General features: G+C 47.5%; 1 protein-coding gene across 2 annotated transcripts; it reads right to left on the reverse strand.

Annotated features, from left to right (window-relative positions):
• Positions 1-685: 685 nt before the first annotated feature.
• gskip (gsk3b interacting protein) lies at positions 686-12,285 on the reverse strand. 2 transcript variants are annotated; one of them, XM_078561981.1, is made up of 3 exons: positions 12,145-12,285; positions 5,549-5,845; positions 686-1,509 (listed from the first exon to the last, which is right to left on the reverse strand). In XM_078561981.1, exons 2-3 carry the CDS (start codon positions 5,810-5,812, stop codon positions 1,351-1,353), a joined length of 423 nt encoding a protein of 140 aa, XP_078418107.1. In that variant the 5' UTR covers positions 5,813-5,845; positions 12,145-12,285; the 3' UTR covers positions 686-1,350. The 2 variants fall into 2 exon arrangements, with proteins under 2 accessions (XP_078418107.1, XP_078418105.1); XM_078561979.1 differs by having other exon boundaries at positions 12,135-12,285.
• Between the last annotated feature and the right edge of the window lie 363 nt (positions 12,286-12,648).

A 12,648-nucleotide genomic window follows, 5' to 3' on the forward strand; every position in this document is an offset into this window, starting at 1 on the left:
CTCTTGCTCGAACTGAATAACAATAATTACTTGGATATACTGGAGGGCAGCAGGCAACGATGAGTTGGAATGCCAACTAGTTTTTGTTGGGAACCTGTACTCCTGAAATGGTACCTCTGGGAGAGGAAAAGGCTACCACACTCATACAAAGTGGTAAAGCAATAGTCTTAATCCACAATTCCCCACAAGTTCCTGATCTCGACTGAGGGAAAATACTTACAGATGCAATGTCACAGTGAGCAATACCTGTAGAGTCGCCCAATTCATGCTCAACCACATTGAAGTGGGCACTGTTTCAGAGACCTGTTGTCAGATACTCACCTTGCCATGTAGGGAGTGGATCTTGGACTGCATGAGACTCAAGGGTGAGAACTCTTATCATTCGCTCATGGTACATGGGCATGGCTGACAAAGCCAGCATTTATTGCCCATCCCTAATTGCCCTTGAGAAGGTGGTGGTGAGCCACCTTCTTGAACCGCTGCAGTCCATGTCGTGTAGGTACACCCACAGTGCTGTTAGGGAGGGAGTTCCAGGATTTTGATTTTGTGAAGAAACAGTGATATATTTCCATGTCAGGATGGTGTGTGAATGGGAATAATGGGAGAAAATGAATTCATTTTAACAAAACTTTAAAAATTGACAATTAGCCAATGTAGGTTCAGTATAGAAACAGCAAAGTACAACTTGGTGTCCAAAATATTTTATTCTTTTTGCAAAACATACACTAACTTTTTTTTGAAAAGATTAGATTTTTTCTCACCTTGGAATCTGCAAGTTACACCAGAGGTTTGACTTTCTGTGCTTCACAATTTAACAGCACACTGGAAGGTTCTTTTTTAAATTAACAAGTCAAAGTACAACATGTAAAATGAAGCAACATTTTATTAACGAGAAAGCTGGGAGAAGATAAAAGTTACCAGACGCACGATGGCCTGGCCTGAACACTGGTCACTTGCTTCTCTCTCACCAAGAAACTTAGGTCTGGACAATGTCCATTGCTCTTTTCACAAGTCATGGGCCAAATGTACCCTCCTGCTTACTGTGCTTGTGCATCGCTGCTGCAATTACACAGACTGACCTCTTTTGAAAGGGGCTGTGCAATTTTCAGCCCTATTACAGCAAGGGAACTTACAAACAACCTTTCCTCTCTCTGTAGGAATGAAAAGCAGAGATTAAATTCTGCAAGATTGTGGATCCCAACAGTACTGCTGCGTGAATATGGAAACAAGCAATTTGCTAATTTTTTGTGGGATGTGTGTAGTCTCCCGTATGTTTTGTCATGGACTTTTTGCAGCCAAAGAAAACATGTTGAGAAACATGCTATCACAAGGGGCTGGAGTCAATGCCCTTCACTCCTGTACTTTTTTTAAAGCTTCTAGCTTCTGCAGAAGCGCATTACCAAATGCTTCACGATACGCAGGGCTGACTGAGTCCAGGAGAGAGTAAATCGTTTCATGGTACTGCATCGACAGTGACTCGTCCACCTTGTCAAAGCCATAAGCCACCACCTGGAAGAGGAAAAACAGGTCAGTACAAAGATTGTGCACAAAATAAATCAGTCCCTCATTCACCCAGTGCTGGATGATGCAACAATAAATTCAAAGGCCAAAAAGTTCCCTCCACAGAACAAAACATGTGTTATGACCACAGCGGATGGTAAATGCTAAGCTGCTCAAATCCCAGAGGGAAACTTGAAACAACTGCCACAACCATTTCGCAATTTGTATTTTCATTTCGAAATGCCTTGAATTCAGTAGTAATAAGTCCAACGTGTCTTAGATTTTTTTTTACAAAATTAAACATTTATTAATAAAAGAAATAATTTTAAGCACATACATAGATCTACAAATTACTACTATGATAACCCCCAGCTCCTTTAATTAATCTGACTTCCAGTTACACCCCCATTAAGGCAACAGTAAAAACAAGTTAGATCTTAACAGACCCAGGCAAAGCACAGAATACCCTGGAAAGGGATATTCACAGTGAATTCTCTTAGCTTTGGTTCCTATAGGCAGCAGCTTGGTACATAGAGGCTGGAGGTTTTTCACACTTGTTAGATCTTAGAATTCCTTCCTCTTACACATAGCCTTCTCTCCTTTATACATATTTTCCCCTCTGAATGCAAATTTCATTGTTTCAATATGTCTTTGGGCTTTACCATTCTAATAATAAAAATCTTTCAAAGTACCAATTTTATCAATAAACTTTGGGAAAAATAAACACACTGCTTGGTTTTTTTCTGGCTAAGTGTAACATTTCACCCTCACTTTTTAAATTCAAACTACTCTGGTATATCTAAAAATGCAAATTTTCCTTTACACCTTGCATTCTAAAACTTCAGCCATGTTTACTTATTTTACATTTCATACCTAGCTTCTCTTCTCATACATAAAAGCCTTCAGGTCAGCTGTCTTTAATTCAATTAAGTCCCACGTAGACACACACACAGACTATCCAGACCTCACTATTCCTACTTTACAATAAATCCTAATGACATTATGGAAATTATATTTTCATGACACATGCCTCCAAACAACCAACACCATACCTCCCAGAATAGGCCCCCAACTAACACACCTCCTAGAATAAAACACACCCCCGAGCTGACACCACCTCCCAGAATAAAACATGCTTCCCAACCAACACCACACCCCCCCAGAATAACCCACCCCAACCAACACACCACCCAGAATAAAACACATCTCCTAACACCAAACCTCTCAGACTAAATCCCCCAACCAACAATATACCTCCCAGAATAAACCCCCGCCAACCAATACACCTCCCAGAATAAACCCCTCCCAACTAATACACCTCCCAGAATAAATCCCCCGACAACCAATACACCTCCCAGAATAAATCCCCCGCCAACCAATACACCTCCCAGAATAAATCCCCCGACAACCAATACACCTCCCAGAATAAATCCCTGACAACCAACACACCTCCCAGAATAAATCCCCGACAACCAACACACCTCCCAGAATAAACCCCCAACAACCAACACACCTCCCAGAATAAATCCCCCCAACCAACTCCACACCTCCCAGAATAAAACAAGTTTGACTAAAACCACAAGGCAGTCTCAAAACAAGGCAATTGTACCCAGCCAAAGTCACAAACCATCACACAAGGAACAGAGTGGCCTACTGCATGCAAAATTTCTTCCATTTAATCAACCTGTGAATTTAAATTTGATTGCAAAGGCTGTTGTTTACATGGTTAATATTGAAGAAATATCAAAATTCAATTTATTTAAACTGTCAGAACAAAACTAATCAATCCAAATTGATTGGATAGTTTCTCCTCGCCCCTCCCTGTTAAATGGGCTGACATACGCTGGAGAAGCATTCTCATACAGACATTACCTTAGGATCATATAACAGAGGGGGGCTATTTGGCTCATCATGGCTGCGTCAGCTCTTTGAAAAAAGTTACTCATATCATACAATTTTCCCACAGCCTGTCATATCCTTCATGTCTACCCCCTAAAAGTCTCTCTCTTCTCAATCGTCAAGCTCGCTGAAATGATTGGATATCAATTCCTTCAGATCCTGGGGATCATAGTCCATTTCTTGGACTTTGGTCCTTAAGGACAGATTAAAATCAAAACTAAGTGTGACATATGATCTTTCCCCATAGCCCTGAAAATGTTTCCCCTTCAAGTATTTATCGAATCCCTCACTGAAAGTTACCATTGAATCTGCTTCCCTAGCCTTTCCGACCATGCATTCCAGATCACAAAAACTTTATGTATTGAAAATTTTTCTTGTTCTCACCTCTGGTTCCTTTGCGATCACCTTAAATCTGTGCCCTTTAGATACCTCTGCTGCTGGAAACAGTTTCTCCCTACTTACTCTATCAAAAACACATCATGATCATGAGGAGAGATTGGGTAGGCTAGAGTTGTTTTTCTTCGAACAGAGGAGGCTAAGGGGTGACCTAATTGAGGTGTACAAAATTATGAGGGGCCTAGATAGAGTAGACAGGAAGGACTTGTTTCTCCTAGCTGAGGGGTCAATTACCAGGTGGCATAGATTTAAGGTGATTGGTAGAAGGATTAGAGGAGACATGAGGAAAAATTTTTTCACCCAGAGGGTGGTGGGCGTTTGGAATTCACTGCCTAAGTTGGTGGTTGAGGCTGAAATGCTCAACTCATTTAAGAGCTGCCTGGATCTGCATCTGAAGTGCTGTAACCTGCAAGGCTACAGACCAGGGTCTGGAAAGTGGGATTAAAATGAGCGACTACTTTCATTTTTCTCTTTTCAACCAGCACAGACATGATGGGCTGAATGGCTTCTTTCTGCACTGTAACTTTTCTATGGTTTTAACACTTCTAATTAAATCCTTCCTTTAACCTTTGGCATTTCCCAGCTTCTCCTCATCCTTGGCACTATTCTAGTAAATCTCCTCTGCACCTTGTCTAAGGTTTTGACATACATCCTAAGGTTTGGTAACCAGAACTGGCCACAATAAGCCAGTTGAAGCTTAACTAGTATTTTGAAAGAGTCTCACCACCCCGCTGTTGCTCACCCTTTTCACGCCCATGCTATTGCCCTAAACAGACTTCCAGCCATTGTCCTTTTCCTTCTAACTTCCACCCAGTACAGCTAGTGCAACATGAATACCTCTGTAACCTGAATAGTATAAATCCCTCAGCAGTAGACATCCATTTATCTCAAGCCTCCACTCACAAAATAGTTGACATTTTCTATGGTTTGGAGAACCCAGTGCCTCTCTGGGTTCTGATACTCTGGTAGGTTAATGAGTTGAAAAGAATGTTTGAACACACTGGCTATATTCTCCCGGGATAAGAGGGGTATTTGAGCACACAACAGCTTGTATTTATATAGCACCTTTAACATAATAAAACATACCTGGTGCTGCACAGGAACGATCAACAAACAAAATTTGACACTGAGCTGTGTAAGGAGATATTAGAACAGGTAACCAAAAACTTGGCCAAAGGTCAGTTTTAAAGAACTTCTTAAAGAAGAGTCTGAAAGGTTTAAGGAGGGAATTCCAGGCAATAGGAGGCACAGTTACCAATGGTGGCATGATTAAAACTGAGGGAATTGGAACAGTGCAGAGATCTCAAAGGATTGTAGGGTTGGAGGTGATCGAGGGGGTGAGGCCATGGATGTGATTTGAAAACATGGCTGAAAATTTTAAAATCAGGATGTTGTAGATCAGGAGCTCATGTCAGTCTGTGAGGACAGGGATAATGAGTGAATGGGGCTTGCTGCAAATTAGGATACGGGCAGTAGAGTTTCGGATGAGGTCTTTCAGGCAAACCATGGAGTAACTGAGTAAGGGACACATACATTTGTTCACCACATGTCTTGTGGGGCTTGAGGAAAAATCTGAGTTATTGCGCAAAAATCCATTCTCAACAGTAACTGCAAAACTCCACTGTGGCCTTCCAAAAAGTCAAAGAATTTTCATTCAGAGGGGATAAAGTAGTAAAAATTAAATAAGACAAAGGGATCTTTGATCCAGATATCCATTTTGCAAGAGCTGGTATTAGTTAGTTGCTGCTCTCACCCGGAGACCTGATTCAGTTAACTCAAGACAGTATCTGTTTCCTTCCTTTGTTTCTACGTTAATATAAGCAACATCTTCTCCAATTGCAAGGCTTTTCGAGACAGCCATATGACGAACAGCAAAGTTGACGTCGTTGACGACTGCCTCTGCCTCCACTCTCATATCCTTCACGTCTGCCCCCTCAAAGTCCCTCTCTTCCCAATCTGCAACCTCACTGAAATTATTAAACACTGACTCCTTCAGATCTTGGGGATCACAGTCCATTTCCTGGAAGTGATATCAGTCCTTTTGGAGAGTCTGTAAATTAAACAGAAATGAAACAAATAATTATTTCAAAAAGACACTGACCAATTAATATCTCCTGAATACAGCAGTAATCAACAACTCTGGATCATTTTTGATAAACCTGCATTGCCATCAATCCCCCCCTGTCGGTCTATCAACTGTCACAATGATGTGTCATGCACAATGTGGAATATTAATTGTTAGTTTCATCAGTTGGTGTAATGCCTTGGATTTTTTTTTAAAGGAAAGAAACAGCTACAACTGCAAAGACACTGGGTTTTAAAATGACTGCAGAAGTACTTGGCCTATAAACTGGGCAAGTTTCTAGCAGCCTCTGAAAGCAGATTACAAGGGGACATACCTAGGCAGTTCTCTGATGGACTTCACATTTGCCATTGTCTGAACTCTCTGCAAAACATAAGAGGAGGTCACCAGACTTCATAATTGCAGAAACTGCCAGAAACAAAGAAGGATGAACAAAAGTTATTACACACAGAGTGCTAAGGACCTCCTATCAGTTTCAAGGGCATCTTGATAGCTTTGACAATGGGAGGTCTAAGCTCCTTTGTTAATATGGATTTCCATTGTGTGCCAAAAGCCAGCTGTCACCTGATGGGAACCCCACTTGCAAAAAGCTACGATTATAAGCTTGTCTGCTTCTGAAGAAGGCACCAGTAACATCCTGAAGGAGACTGCAGAATGTAACATCATCTCTCTATCCCTGCTATCCGCAGGTTCGGACCCGATCTCTGTTACATTTGGGAATACATCCAGAGATAGAGAATTTTAATTGAAAAGAACTTCAAGTGTCATTGTATCCACCTTGGAAAAAGACAGATTACAGTTTAAAAAGGACTGTCTCCATAAAAACAACCAGTTTACATCGGCCGCAACATCCTTGGAATTTCAAGACCACCAAAGGAATGTCAAAATGTATATATTTTTTTCTCTAGGACTTTAACTCTCATCAGTTCCACCTCCTCCACTCTGTAACTTGTTCTGTTTTGCAAGCTAACGTGTGTGTGTATATATGTTGCAGGATTTGGGATGTGTTTTTACCTTTTTAATAAGTCTTATATTTCTACCCAAGTGAGGTTTAAATAATAAAACTAACTCCTTACTTGCTAATACGAGATCTGGCTGGTTTATTTCTTAATATAGCTTTACATACAGTCAAGTACATACTGAATTTAAAAAAATAACAATTTTCTAAAAATTCAAACTTGGTTATAACCAACCTCAGGAGTGGGAAAAAAAGAGGAATTTATTAACCCCCCAGAAATTGGTGGCAGTACAATGCACAGAGTGAAAAGGTCTGAGAGAGAGGTGATGGTGCAATACACTTTCCTGAAAATGAAACACTATTCCTTTAAGGAAATCCAACTGATGAATTCAAATGAAGATACCAAGCTGGGAGAGGGAGAGGGAGGAGGAGGAGGGAGGGGAGGGAGGAGGAGGAGGAGGAGGGAGGGGAGACTAATGGGAAACAAAGCAGCAGGTTAGCGTGTGGGGGGGTGGATTCAACTTCATGGAAAATTATGAAAAAACTGAAAAGAAAGGAGAGCCCAGGAGAGGCTATTAAAGTTCCCAGAACACAAAGTAGGACAGTGTTTGGAAAGGGCTAGGAATCTAACTTCAAGCACATCAGATAAAGGGACGACAATGAGAAAGGTGACGGGAAATACAGGACTGAAGGTGTTGTATCTGAATGCACACAGTATACGAAATAAGGTAAATGAGCTTGTGGCGCAGATTGAAATTGGCAGGTATGATGTGGTGGGCATCACGGAGACATGGCTGCAAGGGGATCAGGACTGGGAGCTAAATATCCAAGGATATACATCCTATCGAAAAGATAGGCAGGTTGGCAGAGGGGTGGGGATGCTTTGTTAGGAAGAAATGAAATCGATAGCAAGAAATGACGTAGGGTCAGATGATGTAGAATCTGTGTGGGTAGAGTTGAGGAACCACAAAGGTAAAAAAAACCATAATGGGAGTTATGTACAGGCCTCCGAACAGTAGTCAGGATGTGGGGCACAAGATACACCAGGAGATAGAAAAGGCGTGTAAGAAAGGCAAGGTTACAGTGATCATGGGGGATAGGTTGGTAGTGGATCCCAAGAAAAGGAATTTGTAGAATGTCTACAAGATGGCTTTTTGGAGCAGCTTGTGGTGGAGCCCACTAGGGAACAGGCAATTCTAGATTTAGTGATGTGTAATGAGGCAGATTTGATAAGGGAGCTTAAGGTGAAAGAACCCTGAGGAGGAAGTGACCATGATATAATAGAATTTACCCTGCAATTTGAGAGGAAAAATCTAGAATCAGATGTAACGGTATTACAGTTGAATAAAGGCAACTACAGAGGCATGAGGGAGGAGCTGGTCAGAATTGACTGGGAGATGAGCCTAGCAGGAAAGACAGTGGAACAGCAATGACAGGAGTTTCTGGGAGTAATTTGGGAGACACAGCAAAAATTCATCCCTAGGAAGAAGAAGCATACTAAAGGGAGGATGAGGGAACCATGGCTGACAAGGGAAGTCAGGGACAGCATAAAAGCTAAAGAGAAAGCATACAACGCGGCAAAGAGCAGTGGGAAACCAGTGGATTGGGAAGCCTACAAAGACCAACAGAGGACAGCTAAAAAAGAAATAAGGAGGGAGAAGATTAACTATGAGGATAAACTAGCCAGTAATATAAAAGAAGATTGCAAGAGTTTTTTTAGATATATAAAGGGTAAGAAAGAGGCAAAAGTGGACATTGGGCCGCTGGAAAATGACGCTGGAGAAGTAGTAGTGGGGAACAAAGAAATGGCGGAGGAACTGAATAGGTACTTTGCGTCAGTCTTCACGGTGGAAGACACGAGTAACATCCCTAAAGTTCAAGACAGTCGGGGGACAGAGGTGAGTATGGTGGCCATTACCAAGGAGAAGGTGCTAGGAAAACTAAAAGTCTGAAGGTGGATAAATCACCTGGGCCAGATGGATTACACCCCAGAGTTCTGAAGGAGATAGCTGAAGAGATAGTGGAGGCATTCTTTCAGGAATCACTGGAGTCAGGGAGGGTCCCAGAGGACTGGAAAATCGCTAATGTAACCCCCCCTGTTTAAGAAGGGAGTGAGGCAAAAGACGGGAAATTACAGGCCGATTGGCCTGACCTCGGTCGTTGGTAAGATTTTAGAGTCCATTATTAAGGATGAGATTTCAGAATACTTGGAAGTGCATGATAAAATAGGGCAAAGTCAGCATGATTTCATCAAGGGGAGGTCATACCTGACAAATCTGTTAGAATTCTTTGAGGAGGTAACGAGAAGGTTAGACAAAGGAGAGCCAATGGATGTTATCTACTTGGACTACCAGAAGGCCTTTGACAAGGTGCCGCACAGGAGGCTGCTCAGTAAGATAAGAGCCCATGGTGTTAGAGGCAAGGTACTAGCATGGATAGAAGATTGGCTGTCTGGCAGGAGGCAGAGAGTGGGGATAAGGGGGTCCTTCTCAGGATGGCGGCCGGTGACTAGTGGAGTTCCGCAGGGGTCAATGTTGGGACCACAACTTTTCACTTTATACATTAATGATCTAGATGAAGTAACTGAGGGCATCCTGGCTAAGTTTGCAGATGATACAAAGATAGGTGGAGGGACAGGTAGTATTGGGGAGGTGGGGAGGCTGCAGAAAGATTTGGACAGGTTAGGAGAATGGGCAAAGAAGTGGCAGATGGAATACAACGTGGGCAAGTGTGAGATCATGCACTTTGGTAGGAAGAATAGAGGCATAGACTATTTTCTAAATGGGGAGAGAATTCAGAAATCTGGAGTGCAAAGGGACTTGGGAGTCCTAGTCCAGGATTCTCTTAAGGTTAACTTGCAGGTTGAGTCTGTAGTTAGGAAGGCAAACGCAATGTTGGCATTTATTTCGAGGGAACTTGAATATAAAAGCAGGGATGTGCTGCTGAGGCTTTATAAGGCTCTGGTCAGACCACATTTAGAATATTGTGAGCAATTTTGGGCCACGTATCTCAGGAAGGATGTTCTGGCCCTGGAGAGGGTCCAGAGGAGGTTCACGAGAATGATCCCAGCAATGGAAGGCTTAACATATGAGGAACGTTTGAGGACTCTGGGTCTATACTCGATGGAGTTTAGAAGGATGAGGGGGGATCTGATTGAAACTTACAGAATACTGAAAGGCCTGGGTGGAGTGGACATGGGGAAGATGTTTCCATTAGTAGGAGAGACTAGGACCCGAGGGCACAGCCTCAGAGTAAAGGGAAGACCTTTAGATGAGGAGAAACTTCTTTAGCCAGAGAGTGGTGAATCTATGGAATTCATTGCCACAGAAGGCTGTGGAGGCCAGGTCATTGAGTGTATTTAAGAGTGAGATAGATAGGTTCTTGATTGGTAAGGGGATCAAAGGTTACGGGGAGAAGGCGGGAGAATGGGGTTGAGAAACATCAGCCATGATTGAATGGCAGAGCAGACTCGATGGGCCAAATGGCCTAATATCTGCTCCTATGTCTTATGGGAGGGAGGAAGGAAGGAGGGGGGAGGGGGGGGAAGAGGGCGGGGGTGGGGAAGAGGGGAGGGGGGGGAAGAGGGGAGGGGGGGGAAGAGGGGAGGGGGGGGGAAGAGGGGAGGGGGGGGAAGAGGGGAGGGGGGGGAAGAGGGGAGGGGGGGGGAAGAGGGGAGGGAAGAGGGGAGGGGGGGGGAAGAGGGGAGGGGGGGAAGAGGGGAGGGGGGGGAAGAGGGGAGGGGGGGGAAGAGGGGAGGGGGGGGGAAGAGGGGAGGGGGGGGAAGAGGGGAGGGGGGGGAAGAGGGGAGGGGGGGGGAAGAGGGGAGGGGGGGGGAAGAGGGGAGGGGGGGGAAGAGGGGAGGGGGGGGGGAAGAGGGGAGGGGGGGGAAGAGGGGAGGGGGGGGGAAGAGGGGAGGGGGGGGGAAGAGGGGAGGGGGGGGAAGAGGGGAGGGGGGGGGAAGAGGGGAGGGGGGGGGAAGAGGGGAGGGGGGGGGAAGAGGGGAGGGGGGGGGAAGAGGGGAGGGGGGGGGAAGAGGGGAGGGGGGGGAAGAGGGGAGGGGGGGGGAAGAGGGGAGGGGGGGGGAAGAGGGGAGGGGGGGGGGAAGAGGGGAGGGGGGGGGAAGAGGGGAGGGGGGGGGAAGAGGGGAGGGGGGGGGAAGAGGGGAGGGGGGGGGAAGAGGGGAGGGGGGGGGAAGAGGGGAGGGGGGGGGAAGAGGGGAGGGGGGGGGAAGAGGGGAGGGGGGGGAAGAGGGGAGGGGGGGGGGAAGAGGGGAGGGGGGGGAAGAGGGAGGGGGGGGGAAGGAGGGGAGGGGGGGGGAAGAGGGGAGGGGGGGGGAAGAGGGGAGGGGGGGGAAGAGGGGAGGGGGGGGAAGAGGGGAGGGGGGGGAAGAGGGGAGGGGGGGGGAAGAGGGGAGGGGGGGGAAGAGGGGAGGGGGGGAAGAGGGGAGGGGGGGAAGGGGAGGGGGGGGAAGAGGGGAGGGGGGGGGAAGAGGGGAGGGGGGGGGAAGAGGGGAGGGGGGGGAAGAGGGGAGGGGGGGGGAAGAGGGGAGGGGGGGTGAAGAGGGGAGGGGGGGAAGAGGGGAGGGGGGGTGAAGAGGGGAGGGGGGGTGAAGAGGGGAGGGGGGGTGAAGAGGGGAGGGGGGGGGAAAGAGGGGAGGGGGGGGGAAGAGGGGAGGGGGGGGGAAGAGGGGAGGGGGGGGGGGAAGAGGGGAGGGGGGGGGGGAAGAGGGGAGGGGGGGGAAGAGGGGGTGTGGGGGGGGAATGGGGGGTGTGGGGGGGGAATGGGGGGTGTGGGGGGGGAATGGGGGGTGTGGGGGGGGGAATGGGGGGTGTGGGGGGGGGAATGGGGGGTGTGGGGGGGAATGGGGGGTGTGGGGGGGAGGGGAGTAGGGGGGTGTGGGGGGGGGAGGGGAGTAGGGGGGTGTGGGGGGGGGAGGGGAGTAGGGGGGTGTGGGGGGGAGGGGAGTAGGGGGGTGTGGGTGGGGAGGGGAGTAGGGGGGTGTGGGTGGGGGGAGGGGAGTAGGGGGGTGTGGGGGGGGGAGGGGAGTAGGGGGGTGTGGGGGGGGGAGGGGCGTAGGGGGGTGTGGGGGGGGGAGGGGAGTAGGGGGGTGTGGGGGGGGGGGGGGAGTAGGGGGGTGTGGGGGGGAGGGGAGTAGGGGGGTGTGGGGGGAGAGTGCGCTGGGTGCAGGGCGAAGGGGGAAGGAGGGTTCCCGGGGGGCAGAGGGGTGGCGAACCCCGGGAGCCAGTAGCCAAGGATCATAAACACATCTATATTCGGACACCGCCTTATGAAAATTACCTCAGAAAACCTCGGGAATCATTAACACATCATCTTTCTGGGGAAAAAAGTCGATCCGCGCACCAAGAATTTAAATCAAAAGATCGTTTAAAACCGGCAGCGCTCGAACTCTCCACCTCTTGGCGCCTTGCACCCGGCAGGACGTCATGGCGTCATCGGCGCGCGGAAACCGTGCTGCGGCCGCCATATTTGTGAAGGGCCAACTGCCTGCGCCAGTATCAAAGATGGCGGCGTGTTGTTAGCGGGAGGGTATGCGAAGCTACGTCAGCCACTGATTGCGGAGGAGGAGGAGGAGGAGGAGGAGGCGGGGTGCCCAGATAGACCGCTGACCGAGGCCTAGCTGTCAGTGAGGCCTGAAAGCCCGGCATCTGGCTGCCTTGTCCACTCCTCTTGCTCAGGGGGCTTCTCCGACTCTTGTGGATCGATAGCTGAGACTGCAAATGGCTGTAAATATGAGGGGAAATGCTCAGGGAGAGGAGTAAATATTGAGGGGAGGGTATATAAATATTGCGGT

This window comes from Cetorhinus maximus, chromosome 18 (assembly GCF_964194155.1).
Source record: "Cetorhinus maximus chromosome 18, sCetMax3.hap1.1, whole genome shotgun sequence".
In the NCBI taxonomy this organism is placed as follows: domain Eukaryota; kingdom Metazoa; phylum Chordata; class Chondrichthyes; order Lamniformes; family Cetorhinidae; genus Cetorhinus; species Cetorhinus maximus.

What these genes read in the sequence shown, in the direction of transcription:
- gskip (XM_078561981.1), bottom strand. Translation starts at nt 5,812, where the DNA reads ATGGACTGTGATCCCCAAGATCTGAAGGAGTCAGTGTTTAATAATTTC. An exon ending in TAACTGAATCAGGTCTCCGG is followed by an intron (nt 1,510 to 5,548) that starts GTGAGAGCAGCA and finishes TTCCTCTTCCAG; the next exon opens with GTGGTGGCTTATGGCTTTGA.